Here is a 20021-nt window from a genome sequence, read left to right on the forward strand (position 1 = left end):
CAGAAGTTGAAATTGTGACTGTTCCGGTGTAATGTACTCTCTGTACAAAGAATGCTGAGAAAAGAATACTCGGATTCCAGAACAATTGCCAACGTAAAATCATTGTGGTACATTGGATCGACTGAGTAATGAAAGCCCAGATAAGGGCAGATACCTAACAACCACTGGTGACCGACGAGACAAGAATGAGAAAATGGAAGTACTGGGGACACATTACCCGCATGCGTAAAGGGCGTCTCTCACACAATGTATGGTGTTGGACACCACCCGGTATTCGAAGGAGTGGAGAACAACGCAGCACTCTTGTTAATTCGCTTGAGAATGAGGCAACGAGTCTCCGAACCAAGCTGAATGAATTTTGGTCTTTGACACAAAATGGGCCAAATCGAAAGTCAACCCCCTGGCGTAGAAGGATCTAAGTCTAAATAAGTAAGTAATTCAGCATATTTGAACTATTCCATTGTAGTAAATGATCCCTTGCGAAACTGTTATGGTTATTATGTTTACAATATAATCTTTATAAGTGACAATATAAATATTACTACTGTCACTTGCAGAGCTCGATATAAAACTGGCATTGCAAATGTAATTCAGATAGAATTGTGCTAGCACATTAAGGTTTTATGGAATTCACCCAACTATACAGATAATATAAAAGAATATTTCCAGGCGGAAATAAAAGACGAGACAACTTTTCCAACAAAAAGAAAACCTGTCGATGAGTCATGAATAGACAACAAATGGAAAACAACCACAGCTGTATAAACACATAGGGGAAAATGATGAAAGAATCTGGAATAGTTGATTTACGCTGAAAACTGGCACATAAATGTGCTGATCTAAAAGAAGAAAAAGAAAACAAAAGATAATATATTCTTTAGTGAATGATACTAAAAAGGAGATAAAACTTAATTAGAGACAGGGGAATTTGTACTGGCAGAGGATCTACGGTTTGAAGGAAGATAAGATCTATTCAAATGGCCTAAAAATTAGCCCTACCTCAGAAAGATGCTTAGATAATAAAGCTTTGGGGAGTTTTAAGACAAGCCCTAAAGCCTCCCTCCTGTATAGCCATAAGTACCTGAATCTGGCTGATTATACCCTTCGCCAATAGCTCATCGAGTCCATTAATATGCTAATCTTTCTTTTATTTTATTTAAACAAAGTAGGCTCTTTGCTAAACCTGATTCTAATATATAACGAAGAGATATTACATTGTAATATTCGATCTATATTGGAATTGAATAGTTGAGTAGAAATAAATCTCCCTACATAAGTAAGGAAGTTAAAATATTTATAGCAAATTTCATTAAAGGAATTGATCATTTCAGTAAAATAGATGAAATTTGGTATAGAGTCTGAAACTGTGCTGAATATACTGGGCATAATTTTGATTTGACGAACAAGTGTAATGTCGCCAGGGTTGGTACCCGGTGAGAAAAACAAATCATTAGATTTTAGTGGTTTTTGGTTGATTTAATGATTTTCTTCAATAATCTAATGATTTATGTGCTGATCTAGTGTTTTTTTTTGGTTCAGGCAATATAAAAAATCAGTAATCATAAGTCACCATCGGGCTTTCAAACAAATGTCTTATATTTCCTTGTCAGTCTTATCCTTAATGGTCAAACAAAAAATTCGTTTACCTGAAGTAAAGGGGCTGACAAATCGTCATCGTAGTTGCTAACAGTAGTTTTATATTTTCCTCCCGGTCCTATCAGCTCAAGGTCATCTAAATATGTATTTGCAGTACGGAGAGGTGCTGCAGAAGGTGTAAGTCGCTGATGAGCTACATGAGGAATTCCAGGGCTCGCCGTTCGTCGCTGTAAATAAAAAGGCTAAGATTTTAGGGTTTAATTCCAACTAAGCATTGCAACACTGAGTAGTAACTTCTTATCAATCATTTCTACCCTTTTACTGTACCCTGTACACTCAACGATCTCTTCATTCAAAGTTAGCCAACAAACAAATGATGTGGTAAAATAGAATTACATTCCAAAATCAAATGCATACAATGTACACCATCTAGCGTCAATTTCTGGTACAATTTTCAATATTACTAAATAAGGTTGGTTAGGAAAGAAAAATGACAGAAGTAAATTGAATTAAAAAAGGTTGGTAAATAACCACATTTTGTCAGCCATTACTTCCTATTTAATGTGATTAAACTCTGCATTCCAGTTATTTTTTGCCAGTGTTGTCATATACAGGCTCCTTAGACTGGAATTCTACTTTGGATTAAGTTCAAACAAATTAAATCAAGCCATCAAGCAAAGTAAAATCACTTTCAGGATCCTCAAATTTTCAACAACACTTCTTGTCTTGACTTTGAAACATGGTATTTGCCCATCTTTAAAGTTATGTCGTTGCAAGTTTCTTTATAGCATTCTGTGCAAAAAAGATTAAATCTGGAATAAATTCAACACGCATGATTTTGCACCAAATGTTTGCAAAATTAGAAAAATAGCATACTAAAACTCCACAAAAATCTGCAACCAGTAATGCCTCAAAATCATACTTAGAAGACCAAATTTTAGCCCAAAAATAACAACAAATACTTTGGCGTTTGAAAGTTTTCTCTAGTTTATATTCAAAACACTACAGAGAAACACTTAAAATATCCCCGAAAAATACCCTTAAGATTTACTTTTCTCAAAAGATATTTCTTAAAGATTTACTTTTCTCAGAAGATATTTCTTAACATCATTTTATACCTTGTCTTACCTACTCAATTAATAGAATTTAGGCACCTCGAAGTCACATAGTCAAAAGTTCTTAAAAAAACTACTTTTCAAATGCTGACCAATGGTCTGTGTTGCGCAGATACCGATCTCCTGATTCAATGTTTTTCCCCGGGAGTGCAAGGAGTGGCTGAAGTCAAATCATTCGACGCTCCCCGTGCTTTTCCCCCGGATTCCTTCAAGTACCCATTTAGAGCTGGGTCGACTCTGGCTGAGCTTACACCCCCGTTTAAAACCAAGTAACCAAAAACTTCTTAGGCAGCCCAACTTCAACTCTACGAGCATATTTTTCTTCACCGTTGAACGTGTGCTAAGAAAAATAAATGGTACGCATTACGTTTATGCCTTAGAAAACATTACTTATTAAAAAAAATTCAACTAGTGTTACCAGTTACAAGAAATCCTGACATGGTATCTTGCAAACGCTATCTATAAAGAATACTCTAATTTCAATCCAGTATCCCTTAACTCTTCTCGACACTGCATTTCTGATCGAGGGTGGCTGCTGGAGAGGGTACCAAGGAAAATAGAGCTCTATTATAGGTTCATCTGTGACAACTATGTGGCTTACATAAGGCAGTTTTCACAAATGCAGATATTGTCTTTAGTGGATATAGCTGGGGACCTTCGGTCAAAGACTACACTCGCTGATAACAAAGAGCAAATGGATCTCTGACCGTGAGGTTTACCTCTCTTCCACTTTCAGTCAAGAAGGAAGAATTTCTTACCAGCAAAGCGGACACGCAGAGCTTGTTAACATCTTGCCAATCGAACTGCGGCTTGAAGAGAAGGAAATTAAAGTTCATTATGCTACCGGTGAAACCAACTTTGATATTATTAAGACAGCTACTCTTATTGTAATTACCGCAGATTTTTCAGTTATTGGTCGTGATACAGAGTTGTTGTATGTATCAGTAAATGGCTCAATAGAAAATATGAGCCTCCTTTCCTGCTCTCAAAATGATTTGATGGTATAGAATGGCCTTAAGGTTGATTGCTCCTTAATTTTACAGCTGTGGGAGTTCTCTGGAGTGGGTGGAAAATTTTCTAACGTGCCCCTTGTCTTTGAGACAGTCAGCTGACGGTCAGGATCGCAAAACGATTATTAGAGTATCAAATGACCTAAAGGTGGATGCAATATTATACCTTATGGCCAGCATTTAAAACCCAGCAGACCACTCACAGAAAATAAATATCGGCAAAAGCTGTTAAAAAAAAGTGTAATAAGTTGTTTGTATTGTCAGATGTCCATAAACAGGAAGACCCTTGTCCATCCCTGCCATCAAATTCTCAGGAAATAGAAAAATGGAAATGAATAAATCAAACAGTTCATTGTAAGGAGCGACGCGGCTCAATAGTAACCAAACCTTAAAAAAGAGAACTTTGATATCAATAAATAAATCCGAAGAAATTGGTTTACCAAAAATGAACTAAGATAAGCAGAAATATCTCCTACCCCTTATACAAATATTCCTGACTCAGTCATAGAAAATTGGGGAAATGCTCATTCTATGGCATCAATAAAATGCCATATGGCACCAAAAAATTATAGTTTGACCTGTTTTTCCGGTTGCTTCATACAACTACCATAAACAGGCCTTTTCCAAACCTCCCTTTCCGCTGCTGATATTCCTCTATCTAAGTGGTATTCTTTATGTGAGGTCAAAGTCTCTCCATCAGAAGTGGTTCAGCAAGGCTCTCCACCAGAACTTAACACAAATATTCTGAAGAGCTTGACTAATTTTTGTATACATTCTCTGACTCTGATTTTAAAGTGTCTGCAACATCTGTGGCTGATGCTATTGTGCGCCTTAAGCAAAAGATGTCACGAGGCAGATATGGAATTCACGCTCTGCATATTAAAACTTGTGGTCCTTCTCTTTTAGAACATATCAGGTTAAAATGATCATATTTCTAGAAGTCAATTACAATGCATATACTCCTAAGGAGCTAAACCTCTCCCCATCAAAAGTCTCGCGTCGATGTCCCAGCTTTAACTTCAAGGATTAAGCTATCAAGAGATTTGGGAATATTTGACTCTTCAGAATTCATTTCTACCCGATCTCTCTCGGGGCGCACAATTCGAAAAGGTTTAACCCTCTTGTGCGATGAAGCTGGGTGTGAGTCTTCATTTTGTGAAGCTGTTACAATCTAGCTCGATGATCTCTCTGTATAAGTCATGGATCAGATTAATTGCGGATTATGGATGCCATTTTTTGCAGGGGCTCATAGAATACTGATGGCACAATTTCAAAGAATCCAAAATAGGTCTTCGGTGAGAGGTTTAATTTTAAATATACGCAGTTTTTTGCATTTGTAATTCTATGAGTTTATTCTGTCTGTTGCAAATGACGCTGAAGATACCACACTGACAATCAATACGAAGGACCAAAACTCCCTACAGAGTGTTAAAAAACCCGCAATGTATTAAGTTTAGATGTTAAGTGGATATATTTCAATGATCTTCTTACGCCAAAGTTATTTAGTGTAATTTTTCTAAAATATCCTTGATTTTTTTTGTATCAGAGGCAACACTATAGCGTTGCCTACAGTAAAGGCCATACGGCTGCAATGTTATTTATTATTTATATTTTTCCCAGAGGCACTTCACATGAAAGGGGTCGTCATATAAACTTCGGAGGGGCTCATTCGATTGAAAATTGGAAGTTCTAGTGTGTTTTTTAAGAATGAAAAGATCGGAGGTCAACTAGCCCCCATCCCCCACACCCTTTTTTCTCCAAATGCATATAATAAAAAACTTGAGATAACCATTTTATTAAAAAATAGTTCAAAGAGCATAGAACCACAACTTTGGTGTCAACAATACACCCTAGGGTCCGGAAGCAAGCGTTGTAAGTTATGCCCTGCGGGCATATACGGTTCTTTTGGAAGGGACGCTCGTATAAAATTCAGAGAGGGCTAATTTGATTGGGGGTTTAAATTTCTAGTTTACTTTTTAAGAGTCAAAAGAGACCAGAGGGCAACTAACCCCTCCTACCAAGCCCTGTTTTTCCCAAAACCATCCGATAAGAACTTTTAGATTAGCATTTTTTTTAATTTTTCATAGATTATACAACGAAAACTCCATGGTCAATAAAACTCCCCAGGGCCTTGGGGCAGGCGTTGTAAGTTATGCCTTGGGGACATATATGGCTCTTATGGAAGGGATGCTCATATAAACTACAGAGAGGGCTCATTTGATTGGAAATTGAAAGTTCTAGTTCACTTTTTAAGAGTCAAAAGAGATCAGAGGGCAACTAGCCCCCCAAGCCCTTTTTACCCCAAATGTATTCAATAAAATTTTGAGATATTAATTTTGTTAAAGATAGTTCAAAGGTCAGATAACCAAAACTCCGTGGTCAACACAACCCCCAGGACCCGGGGGCAAGCGTTATAAGTTATACCCTGACGGCATATGTGGTTCTTATTGAAGAGATGCACGTATAAATTTCAGAGGGCTCATTTAATTGGAAATTTAGATTTCTAGTAAACTTTTTAAGAGTCAAAAGAAATCAGAAGGCAACTAGCCCCCCCCCCCCAACACCCTTATTTCCCTAAATGCATCCGATTAAAATTTTAAGATGGCTATTTTATTAAAAGTAGTTCAAGGATCAGATAACCAAAATTACGGTGTCGACACCATTCCCAGGACCATGGGACGTGCGTTGTAAGTTAAACCCTGGGAGTATATATTGTTCTAATGGAATGGATAGTCGTATAAACTTCAGAGAGAGCTCTTTGATTGGAAATTGAAAGTTCCAGTTTACTTTTTAAGAGTCAAAAGGGATCCGAGGGTAACTAGCCCCCCCACACCCTTTTTCCCCAAACCCATCCTATAAAAGTTTTGAGATAGTAAATTTGTTAAAATAATTCAAGGTCAGATAAGAGAAACTCCAGTGTCGACACCCCCCCCCAGTTCCCGAGAGCAGGTGTTGTAAGTTATGCCATGGAAGGGATGCTCGTATGAACTTCAGAGAGAGCTCATTTGATTAGAAACTGAAAGTTCTATTTCATTTTTTACAGTCAAAAGGGATCTGATGGCAACTAGCCCCCCAACAACCTGTTTTCCCAAATCGATCCTATCAAAATTTTGAGATAGCCAATTTGTTAAAAAATAGTCCAAGGGTCAGATAGGAAAAATTCTGGCTCAATTATGACCCGAAGACATATGAGGTTTAATGTAAGGAGTGGTCGTATAAACTTTAGAGATGGCTCATTTGATTAAGAATTGAAAGTTCTGGTTACCTTTTCAATAGTCATCAAAGTGATTGGAGGGTATCTACAGTCCCCTTCCCAACCCCCCTTTACACAAGTGTATCCGTTAAAATTTTGAAATAGCCATTTGGTTCAAAATAGTCCAAAATTCAACTTGCTATAACTTATTGGTTGAGAAATCCTCTCTAACCGCCGGAGCAAGGATTGTTATTTATGTAAGTTACCCATTATTAGAATATAAGGTTTTTGTGGAAGGGGTGGTAGTCTGAAACTTTTTGCAAGCAAAACACAAACAAAAATTAATTAAAAGAAAAATTTTCCAAAAGTCCCCCAATTCTTTCCGAAAAAATTGGAGTTATTTACTTTTGATGAATGGTGTCTTCACTACAAACAAGAGTGTAGCTACTGTCAGTTTCCCTAACGGTAAAAGTATCATTCCCTTACTTGAATAACTAATTCTCTTACTTTGAATTATCATTCTCTTACTTAAGTGGCTTAAGCAGACAAAGTTCTGTAAAATTAGTATACATTTTTTAATCTAATAATTGCGGAAACGCAGACCACAGGCTTGTGTGCGCCGATCTCCGGCTTTGCCTCCATGCACAACGATCGGAAAGAAAACCCGTCACTGCAAATATTAAGCAACTGAAGGAGCCAGATACTCGCCAGAGGTACAGTATTGAGATATCGAATCGCTTCGACCCCCTTGGCTCATTTAATAGCAGCGAAGATCTCTGGAAGCATTTTAAATCGCAGACAAGCGAAGGAGCACAAATTGTGCTTGGCAAGAGGAGTTACCCAAAGAAATCGTGGCTAACTAATGAAACACTACAAGTCATAGAGCCAAGACGGAAGGCAAGACTTCCGTCTATTCCAATCACTGGAATAAAACCCTGTTTGTTGCAAGCAAAGCCGATGAAATTAAACTAGCTGCAAAAAAAGAAAGACATGGCCAGCCTTTTCAAGCATCTCTTAGACCTCACGGAAAATAAAATCCCACACTGGGTCCCGCCTTGTTCAGGGATGGGCCACTTCTGTTCGCTCCTCAACAATTCTAGCCCGTCTCTGCCTCCTCATGATAGTCCCAGCCAACCTTGCTGTCAAAGACCTAAAACAGATGCTCCACCAGACAAGCCTTTCAGCCCCTCAGAAATCAGATACGCAGTAAAAAAGGCCAAGAATAAAAAAAAGCTGCTCCTGTTTCTCCACACCCTGTTTTCTACAATCTGGTAAACAGAGATAATTCCCGAGGATTGGAGGGAGGGTGTCATCATATCTTACGGAAGAGGAAAGGCTCAAGAAGCGACTGCTCCAACTACCAGGGAATAACCCTACTCTTAGTCCCTGGCAAACTGATTTCAATGGTCCTGCTGGATCGATGTAAAAATATCATTAGAAAAATCTGGCAACCGGAGCAGTCCGGCCGTTCAACCACCGAGCAGATTTTCACGATTCGACAAATAGTAGAGAAGACCACAGAGTTCTGACAGAAAGCATTTATTGTCTTTGTCGACTTCCGTGCTGAATTTGACTCAGTTGATCGAGAAGCTCTTTGAGGGATTCTAGAGTTGACTGGCCTACCCAACAAATATTGCTGACTTCTCAAGGCGCTGCACTATGGGAAGGAGAGCTGTGTACTAGTATATGGTCGGTGCAGCCCGTTCTTTCAAATCACGACAGGGGTGCGCCAAGGATGTGCAGTGGTCCCAGAGCTCTTCAATGTCATCGTAAATTACATTATGACAAAAACCACTTCACGTCACAGCTTTGGGCTAAAATTCGGAGATCGTGCCATCACAGATGTTGATTTTACTGATGACTTGGCCATTCTGGCGGACTTCTTGGAGCAGCTGCTGGAAGCACTCCGAATTCTAAGAGAAGAGACTGCCAAGTAGGACTGCATATAAACTGGAACAAAACCAAAATTATGGCCATAGACCCGTCTTCTCCTACTGTCAACTCTCCAGTTAGCCTGGACAGCACCACTGGCATCGAGGTTGTTCAAGACTTCACCTACCTGGGCTCCGTAATTTCTTCAAATGGCCCGCTTCTCCTCAAGCTGCAAGCAAGATTATCCAAAGCGTCTTCTGTCATGGGCAGACTGAATTTTCACCTCTGGCGTAAACCGAACATCAGTCGTACAACGAAACTGCGGAGCTTCAATGCTCTAGTCGGCTCTGTGATGCTTTACGGAGCTGAGACATGGCAATCATCAGCTGCAACTCTCAAGAAATCCGACGTATTTCATTCGAAGAGCCTGAAGAGGATCGAGGGCCTACTATGGTCCAATTTCGTCAGGAATCAGAAGCTTCTGCAGCTCACAAAGCTGTCTCGGTTTTCGACTCAAGCAGCCGAGCGAACCTTACGATGGTTTGGACACCTGCTTCGAATGCCACCACATCTACCCGCAAAAACGATCTACGACTTCGACCCTATCAAAGCCGGTTGGAAGCGACCTCACGGCCGACCGAAGAAACGTTTGTCCGACAGCCTGTCCGAGTTTTTGACGGTGGCAAACATCAGACAGGGCGAAGAGCAAGTGCTCCCCATAGACCGAAGCGGATGGAGGAGGCAGACGTCACTCTCTACGCCGAGCAGCGCCCGGCAGGAGACTTAAGTCAAGTAAGTAACTAGGTCAATCTAATAATTGGGAGAACAGAATTCAAAGACAAGTGAGAATAGGATTAAGGATTGGTTGTTAAATCGTGGTCGTTTTCAGGAATTAGGAGTTATATACTTCTACTCAATGGTGTCTTCACTACAAATAAGAGTATGGTTACTGCCTGTTTCTCTAACGGTAAAAGTACAAAGCCTACTGCGTATTACCAATAGTCCAGGATTTAGCAATATGCCCACTAGGCCCTGTGGCTTTCACTATTCCCAATGTTTTGGGTAGTTCCCCAAAAATCTTGCAAAAACGGAGTGGCAAAAACGCTTGGGTCTAGAAGAGTCTAACCTTTAAATCCGGCCCAGGGTGAAAAACTATCTTGAGATAGTGAGCTTTCAGCAATTAATATTCCTATATATCAAATATTCAGTTTAATTTATTAGTTCCTTCTAAAACTGTTAATAAATTTCGGAATAAAAATAAATTTGAAATAGGGAATTTTGTAAAACATGAAACTTTGGCAATCAAAAACGAACAGAAATCAATTAAAAAAAACTTTCTGAAAAAAGTTCAAAAATCTTTCAAACAGATCGTAGTAGCAAACTGTTGATCCGGCTCAATAGTAACTGAAACTCTAAAAAACGGAATTTTGAAAAAACGGGATTCTTGTCCATCAAAAGTTACGAGCCTGAGAAAATTTGCCTTATTTTAGAAAATAGGGAAAACACCCCCTACAATCTTAACGAAAATCACACCATCAGATTCAGCGTATCACAAAACCCTACTGTAGAAGTTTCAAGCTCTTATCTACAAAAATGTTGAATTTTGTATTGTTTGCCAGAAGACAGATCACGGATGCGTGTTTATTTGTTTGTTTTTTTTTTTTTCCCAGGGTGATCGTATCGACCCAGTGGTCCTGGAATGTCACGAGAGGGCTCATTCTAACGGAAACTAAAGTTCTAGTGTCCCTTTTAAGCGACCAAAAAAATTGGAGGGCATCTAGGCCCCCTCCCACGCACATTTTTTTCCAAAGTCACCGGATCAAAATTTTGAGATTGCAATTCTGTTCATCGTAGTCGAAAACCCTAATAACTATGTCTTTGGGGACGACTTTGTCCCCCACAGTCCCCGGGGGAGGGGCTGCAAGCTATAAACTTTGACTGTTGTTTATATATAGTAATGGTTATTAAGAAGTGTACAGACGTTTTCGAGGGGATTTTTTGCGTTGGGGTGGGGGTGCTTCGGGGGAGGGGGTTAATTGGGAGGATCTTTCCATGGAGGAAATTTATCATGAGGGAAGGGGATTTCCATGAAGGGGGTGCAGGATTTTCTAGCATTATTTAAAAAAACAACAATAAGAACATAAATATTTTTTTCCAACTAGAAGTAATGAGCACTATTAAAACTTTAAACGAACATAAAATATTACGTATATACGAAGGTTTGTCTCCTCCAAAATACCTTGCTCTTTACGCTAAAGCATTTTTAGTAATTTCAACTATTTATTCTACGGCCTTTGTGATTCAGGTTTCATTCTTAAGAATTTGGGGCAAAATTCAAGCTTTAGTGAAGAGAGTGAGGTATTGACGAAGGGGCGAAACCCCTCATATACGTAATAAAAATACGCACATATAGAAATTCGCTATGTAAGTTAATTCGTAAGGTACGTATGTTTATTACTAACAAAAACGTTCGTAAAAAAAATCTAGCTGCATTTTTAAGTAACAAAAATTGGAGGGCAACTAGGCATCGTCCCCCACCCCTTTTTTGTATCGAAATCGTCCGATCAAAGCTACGAGAAGGCCATTTAGCAAAAAAATATTAATATGCAAATTTCGCTTTAATTATTCATGTGCGGTGAGCCAAAATCAAAACATGTATTAATTTAAAAACGTTCAGAAATTAATTGTTTTATTGTTTTGAAAAGTAGAGTTGTGAAAAAGAGTCAAACTTTAGCGTGAAGAGTCAGGCTTTGAGGAGGGGACAACCTCTTTCATACGCGGAATAATTTCTGTTCGTTTTAAGTTTTAATGTCGCTCCTTACTTGCAGTTAAGAAAAACTTGTTTATTTAATTCCGAAAAAGATCAGAAGAAATAGCATAGTCTTTCCATGATGCACAAGTAACAGTTTATCTACTGAAGACGGCAAATGTATATGTGACCGAGATATCCAGAGATTTTTGTTGTTTCACTGTCACATAAAAGGGTTTGTCCCTATTGAACTGTCAATTTCATATCATTTGAGCAATTTGACAGCTTTAGTAATTCTCTGTGATGATACCTAATTGGATTAAAACCCTTGCTGACACAAGGGACGTATTATTTATAATGTAGTGCTTAACATCTGATGTGTACTTAACAATTAATAAACGATTTATGTTCTCTTTATTTAGTTTTTCGAACCGTTGACACATTTAAGATTACCAATAAATTTTTACCACGATTAAAAGAAAGTTCATTTGAAGGATTTGAAAGCTTGGGAGTTTCCTGTGGTTTTGAGAAAATTTACTAATTGACTCTTTGTCTTTGAGACAGCCAGCTGAGGCTGAGGCTCGCCAAATAATTTTTAAGGTATTGAATGGGCTTAAGTAGATGCAACGTAATGCATTAAAATTAACATTTGAAATCCAGCGGACCCCTCACGCAAAATAAATATAGACATACACTTGGAAGAGTCCAGGCCCAGGTCCTCAAGAGCTGTAAAAATCAAAATTTATAGGGTGTATAATATAAAAATTTGTTGCATAAGAATTTGTATTATCACTGTCTGTTTTTTTACGGATGTGCATTACTGTACACGAGCTTGCATGAATTGTCACACTTATTAATAGAAGAAAAATGCTAGAAAAAACTGCTCTTGGTTGGAGTCAAATGAAGTTTTTTTTTTTTTTTGGGGGGGGGGGTATTAGCAGAGACCTGACCTAGATGGATATTAGGAAGTTTTTTCAAAATTCAATAGGGGCAATGGTCTGGAAAGGACGATAACCTTGTGTTCACTGTTTTTTCGTCTAGTAAATAAGTTCTTCAAAGCCAAATAAGAAAAAAAATCCTTAACTTTGACCTAAGGTGCACACAAAGCTGAATCTACCACAGCGCCTGAATTAAGTTCAAATTTCACGGCATGGTGTCTTTTTGAGCTGAGGTCATAATTTGTAAGACCAAGCAAGTGTAATGTATCTATTGGGTTCTTAACTACTTTTTTCTAAATATTTTGATGTTCAAATTCAAGTACTATATTGTCTGCTTCAAAAACAGAGTATGTTAGTCGACAATAATACGTTGTGCTTTCAGTGTCTTGGCATATCTCTGTTTTGCTAGCGATAACAGAGTAGCCCAAATTTCACCGTTTACCTTTGGGATAACAAGGATATTGGCATTGACAGGCCTAGAATGGTGTTCTAACAATTGTTTAAGCTTGGTTAATTCAAATGGTTCAGAGAAGGAACATTTCGCAACCTTGACACGTTTTTTTTGTGTATTTTTGTACCTTCATTATTACCCAACCGATCTTTTGACATTTTTTTGAAGAAGTGCAACATATAATTGTTAGGGCACATTAAGCAGATGAAGGATGGCAGATTGCCAAAGATTGTCCTTCTCGGCCAACCGTCTAGGGCTAAACAGAAAGCAGGTTGTCAGCGGTTGCAGTGGGAGGATGTTATAAAGAAGGATTTAAAGGAAATAAAAACTTCCTGGGAGGGTGTAAAGAGGGAGGCTTTCAATAGATTTAAGGGATTGGGAGCGTGTGTAGCTGTGTTGGCCTCTGGTGGCTTGGTACTGCGGTGAGTATTTAGTAGTAGCAGAAGCCTTCTACTGTTTATTATTCTTCTAAATCGGTGTTGATGACCGGCCCTGAGAGCTAAATCTTACACTCCTTGCATTAAAACCGAGGGTATTAGATGCATAGCTTTGATTGTTTGATGGAGCCTTAGGGTTCTGAAAAGCATAACGATTAGGAGTCAGAAACTCCTCTGGGCTTTCATTACTTTCAGTTTCACTGTCCGTGCTAAGGGCCCACAACACGTTATTACCACAATAAGGTTAAGTAATATCTTAAAATTTCTTAGGAGGGACTATGCTAAATGGACTTGCAATCGAAAAATTCACAGAGATATTTCTTGTAATTAATTAAAAAAAAACTTTCTGAAAAAGAAGTTTTTTGAGGAAATATAAAGGTCATATTAAACTTAAGATCAGAAGAAATAGAAACCTACAATAACTAAAACTCAAAATGACAGAAATTACTATTAATGAAACCCAAAACGAACAGACATTAAATAAAAAATCATAGCAAAAAAACATACAACAGGTACTAATATAAATGAATAAATAAATCTTAAAACGAGTGAAATTTAAACTGAATATGCAAATCAAGCTTAAAAAAAACAAAAATATTTTGCTATTGAATCATAAATGAAACCCAAACGAAAAGAAATCAAATAAACAATCATAGCAAACATACTACAGGTACTAATATTAATGAGTAAATAAATTTCAAAACGATTGAAGCTTAAATTTAATATGCAAATCAGGCTTGAAACGAACAAAAACCTCTACAAAGAAGAGTTTAGGTTTTACCTCCTTCTCTCACTGTAAAAGTCTAAAACCTACTGCGTCATTGGCGCTTTACTGCAAACGAATTATACTTAAAATATTTTCTTTGTACTCATTGCAACATTGAAAATAAACATACAAAATACAGTAAAATTAAATTTTAAACTCATGATCTTTCATTAGTTGATATCATTATGTATCAAATATTCATTTTAATTTTAATAGTTCTTTCCAAGACTATTCAAGACAAGTATAACTTCATACTGCCCCCATCTTAACTGTAAAAGTCTAAAGCCTACTACATCATTGGTGCTTCACTGAAAACGAATTATATTAAAAATATTTACTTTTCCAGTTATTGCAGCTTTTAAAATGAAAAAAATTACAGTGAAATAAAATTTTGAACAGATGATCTTCCAACAATTAATAGCATTAAATATCAAACATCCAATTTGATTTTATTTGTACCTTTCAAGAATGTTCAAGAAACATATAGTTTAAGTAAAGCACCCATGACGCAGTGAGCCTTAGACTTATACAGTGAGAGAAGGAGGCTAAAGGTAGTCTTTGAAACTGCTCAAAAGGCTTTCCAGGAGTTCTCTCCAAGACTATTCAAGACAAGTATAACTTCATACTGCCCCCATCCTAACTCTAAAAGTCTAAAGCCTACTACGTCATTGGTGCTTCACTGAAAACGAATTATATTAAAAATATTTACTTTTCCAGTTATTGCAGCGTTGGAAATGAAAATAAAATTACAGTGAAATAAAATCTTGAATGAACAGATGATCTTCCAACAATTAATAGCATTATATATCAAACATCCAATTTGATTTTATTTGTACCTTTCAAGAATGTTCAAGAAACATATAGTTTAAATAAAGTGCCCATGACGCAGTAATTTTATACTTTTACAGTGAGAGAAAGAGGCAAAAGGTGGTCTTTGAAACTGCTCAAAAGGCATTTCCTTTGGGCTAATTTTTAACGCTTACATAGCAGGTTTACTGGATGATTTTTAGGAACTGCCATTTCCTGAATTTTAAAAAGAATATTCTACTCCATTTGTTCAAAAAAAGAAGAAAAATTCACGCTTTCGAATGATGCAAGTTTCATTAAATCTGAACATATCTATCTCCGGCACAAAACAGAAGAAGTCAAATTTTTTTCTAAAATTTTCATGAAAGTCGGTGTAGGCTTTTAGTTTCCTGTTGTTTATTCATATCTTTTATCCAAGCTCCACATGCTATGGAAAGACCACCCAATGAATTCTAAATAGTTTGGCCACACAAACTAAAACATTTTATAATGGACGACATTGTGCAATTCTGTAATATACTATATCGCCTTAAAGCAGTTGTCCACACAGAGCATTTTTATAAATGACAAACGTTATACAAGTTATATAATGTGTCTAAAGCATTTTGAATGAGCAAAAGACGTATATATTTAATAGAACAAAAACAGTATGACTTAAAGTCAATAGCCTTTGATTTTGGGAAATTTTATTATTTTTTTGCTACGGTGTAAAATTCAGAGATATGTTTTAAGGGAAAGGACAATAGATTTCTAGGAAAGATTTTGACACTCTGTTCAGCCTACAACGAAGTCAAAATTCTTAATAGTATACGTAGATTAAAAAAGAAATCTTGAGTTTGTGGGTTTCCCAGGTAGAGGGGCTTGTTGATTTTGTAGAAACTGTTCAGGAAAAAAGCCGTAAAGTCGAATTAGTTACTTAAATAAGTAATTTGAAGCAGTAAACTGGTGAATTTTTCAACATTCATCTTGGAAAAAAATTTGAAATAGACAACTAGATATGTCAAAATACTAGTTTTTCTGAAACTTTTACGAAACAATTTTTTCAAAATGAGACCCTTAGGGGGGGGGGAGGCTTCCAATAGTATTGAAGCAGTAGTCCAATATACAGGGTTTTAAAACTGACAGTGAATCAGAAAACATGCATAATTTGGATAATAAAAGCTGGAGGAACAAAAGATTTTTTGTAAAAAAAAGAAAATAAAATAAAAAATATGGCTGAAGATCAATCGGTTTTGAAAGTGGAAATCTTAAATGAATTATAAAGGAATTTACTAACTGTCTCTTGAGTAGATCGGTTCACTCCTTTTACGTGAAACTGCCAAGCGAATAAAAAATTCAAATAATGAATTTTTTAGTTTCCAATGGAAATTCGTTAGATCATAAATTCAAAGAGGATTTACGGACATACTCGTAAATTCACATTTTGTCTCCAAAAGACGTCAGAATGCTCCAGCTAATCTTGACAAACATGTAAATGTTTTTCTTTTGTTCGACAGACTAGTTTTTAAGGGGAAAGAGCTTCTTAAAAAATTTTGACATCCACATGTATCCGGAGGAGACACACTGTTTTTCTGATAATTTTGCCGACCTAGGCAACATCACTTTTTACATCACTTAACTTTTTATACAAATCAGGAAGAGTAGAGACGCGTCCTGTACCCTCATCGTCCTTTGTTGAGATTCTGTGCTCTCCGAAACTCGAAAGTGTCTTGAAAATAAATTTCTTTTCCGAAGACAGTCTCTGCAAAATCGGTTCATCTTCTCAACGGAAGCTTATTTTTGCCTCTTTTACAATGAATTACTTCAAGACTTGTTGGTCTTAAAAATCACGATCAGTTTCCATCTTCGTAATAGCAAAACACGTTTAAAAAAGCATAGCTCCAGTCAAGACGACGTGGTAAAAAGTGCTGAAAATAATTGTCTTACCAATGTCTTACCGGACGATAATTGTCCGGTAAGACAATAATTGTCTTACCGGAAATGTAAACAAACATTGCACAATGATTATCACATCCAGAATGTTGCAATCACCTCTTGCAAGAAAAAAAAGTCTACGAATTATGTTGCCGACCTGCTTGTTCTTGATGTTGATTCACGGGGTTCAGAGAGGACAGAATCTCAATAAAGGACAATGAGCGTTTGGAAGGCCCATCTACTCTTTGTAATGACTTGTTTGTGCAAGAACTTGAATAAGAATCCATCGACTCTCACCATCATCTCACAGAAACGGACGTTGCTGAAGCCACCGTAATCAACTGAGAGGTAATGTGTCGTGTCCTGACATAAGAGTTAGGAATATCAAAGCTTTATGCGAAGCTCCCTTCCAAAAAACTTGTCCTTTAAACAAGAAAATACTTGTGTAATTCTCAAGATTAGTTGGAGATATCAGACATCTTTCATTATGTGAATACGGAAGACAAAGATTGAGTTTATGAATACGATCCTAAGACTAAAATGCACAACATAGAATGCAAAATATACAAGACGACGGACAAAAAAAAGACAAGATATAAAAATGAAGATATAGGCGTTGCTGATGGACTTTTTTCGACTCTTCTGAAAATGAACTTCAAGAATGGGCTCTCTAAGGTTAGATAGCTAATTCTGCTTCCTACTTCGAAGCAATAAAACATTGCGTGAAAGAATTCGTAGAAAGAGACCCGGTTACCATTTGCAACAAGAAACTTGTACAACGTTGCTATTGAATCCACCATTTTGTACGCAATAATCTGTAAAGGTTTTTGGGATATATAAAAACAATGCTGTAAAAGCTTGTTTCTGTCCAACCAATCTCTTTTGCTTAACTACCAAACCCTTTCGATCTGCTTTCAATCTACCTGATATCTAACGACAAGAAGGCATAATTACTGGCTGTCCTTCAAAGTTTAGCCGTAAAGCAGCCGTGAATTAAGTGAACATGCATATTAAACCAATTCTGAACTAAATAATATGTTTGGTAGTTCCTTTGTTTATTGTAAATAATGCAAAAAAAAAAGGTGAAACTTTACGTAAAAATCTATGCATAAAGTGGTAGAAACAAGCTGTTTTTACCCTTCTTATTTTAAATGATTCTTAAAATTATAAAAATGTCTCCTAATTACTAACTAACACAAATTGTCACTGGTTATTGTAAATGGAATTTGTTTTTTAATTGGGAAATTAATAAAAGCAATTGTTAGCCTTCCAAAAGCAACTTGCAAACAAGCAATAAACAACAAGCACAAAAAGCAACAAGTAAAAGCAACTTGTGATTGTGGCGACGAAGAGACTTCCTTTCATTATTTTTTTTTTTTAGTGTAAACCTAATGAAAATGAAAAAATTGAAATGCAAATCAAATTATAAGAGTTTTCAAATTATGATATTGTAACTATATACGTTATCTGGTATATAGATCACTCTTAACATATTCGTATGAAACACAAAGACTAGATAAAAAGTTCTTAATGTTAAGTTCTATAAGCTCTTTTTCTCTTTCCTTCTCTTTGAGTTTTTTCTTCTGTATCTTCTTTTAATACATTTTTCTTGTTTCTTGTTTTTTCTATTCCCTAGTTTTAATTTTTTTTTTATAAGATTTCTGATATGTTTTGTGTTCTATTTTGTATATTGGATAATGAAATATTTTGTACTAGTTTATTTACTGAATAAAATCATTTATTCATCCACTGAAGAGTCCCAATTTGCGGTACAATCTACTGTGATTTCTTCACCATGACAATATTACCTATCGTACAGCCATCATCGTCAAGCAGTTTCAATTGAAAATGCTGCAATGATCCTTCAGTTCTATTCCCCCTACTATGTGGATTTACCCCTAAATTAAAACTACAAAGTAATCCCAAAACTGCAAAAGCAGCAATTTCAAACTTGGGAGAACGTAAAGAATCAATGCCTAAGACATCGTCACAGGTAACAGACAAGCAGGTTTACAAAAGCTTCAAAAGCCAGAATTACCGCATGAAAAATTTATTACAGTTCAGGGTGATATTGTTAGCCTGAAGCCTCACAAATTTTTGGAAATTGATCTTTAATCTCCCTTCGTTCCTAATAACATACTTGGAATAACCCCGTAATATGAGAGGTGCGTGGTGACATCTCTGTAGCAAGGAAATTTGCCCAAGCACACATCTTGAAAACCATGAAAGCTATGACAGCATACTTTTTCAAATTCCTGACCCTTGTCAAAGGGGTTTGGCGCACAGAAATTTGCACATTTTATAAACAGGAATTTAACTCCCCCACAAAAGGTTATGGCCTTGGTAGAAAAAATGTGAAATTAATTTTCTAGAGGAAGATGACTCCGTATGTGAGCATCCCTAGTCCGTAATATTAGACTATTAAAAGAGGGTTTGCTCGAGTGAGCATTTGAAAATCGAGTGCCCTTTTTAAGTAAGGAGAGAGATTTTACCTGAGGATATTGCCATATTATAACATTTTGTCCTATGAAGTAGTACCTTGGGTCAAACACGGCTGAAGTTCTATCAAGCCAATATTCTGAGTGCTATTGAAAAGATAGTCACATTGCCCCCCAGTCTGAGATACTATATTGACGTGCAGTTTACCATTCGTCCCTAAACGCAAATGCAGTCCAGAAAAAGGAACCGTAACTATAGAAAATTTTCCGGATAAAACTAACGGAGTAAAGCGTAGTTGCACCTTGTCTGTTAGGGTGTTGACGAATATATTATACCGTGGGGAGAGTATAGCTAAGTTTCAACAAAGGGCTTTTTGCTCATGTTGTCAAAATTTCACGACTAAAAGATGAATCAGGGCATTACGAGTGTTGAGAGGACAAGAGCTCCCTTCTTATTGTCAAGACGAAAGTTCATTTTGGTCAGTTAATAGTCTATTTCGAAAAGCATATACATAAAATGTGCTCTTTTTCTCTAAGCAATGTTTTGAAAAAGTTATATTTTTACTTAAAGATTTGTATTTGATCGGGCGGTAGCTTTGCTTGCATAAAGGGTACTCCAGGGTATACCATTAAATGCAAACAAGTAAATTAAATTTAAAAAAATAACTTATTTAAATGAAAATAAAGAGAAACAATAAAAGCTTAGACACTTGTTTATTATAGTGACCACACTTT

General features: G+C 36.7%; 1 protein-coding gene across 4 annotated transcripts in view; it reads right to left on the bottom strand.

The window, feature by feature from the left end:
* Positions 1-20021, bottom strand: part of LOC136029463 (glutamic acid-rich protein-like) — a 151395-nt gene that overhangs the window by 73896 nt on the left and 57478 nt on the right. For all 4 annotated transcript variants that reach the window (XM_065707879.1, XM_065707880.1, XM_065707882.1 and 1 more), the window contains one exon: positions 1647-1823. In XM_065707879.1, the coding sequence (XP_065563951.1) occupies positions 1647-1823 (177 nt within the window). The remainder of the gene's footprint in view (positions 1-1646; positions 1824-20021) is intronic.

Source organism: Artemia franciscana, chromosome 7, assembly GCF_032884065.1.
Source record: "Artemia franciscana chromosome 7, ASM3288406v1, whole genome shotgun sequence".
NCBI lineage: Eukaryota > Metazoa > Arthropoda > Branchiopoda > Anostraca > Artemiidae > Artemia > Artemia franciscana.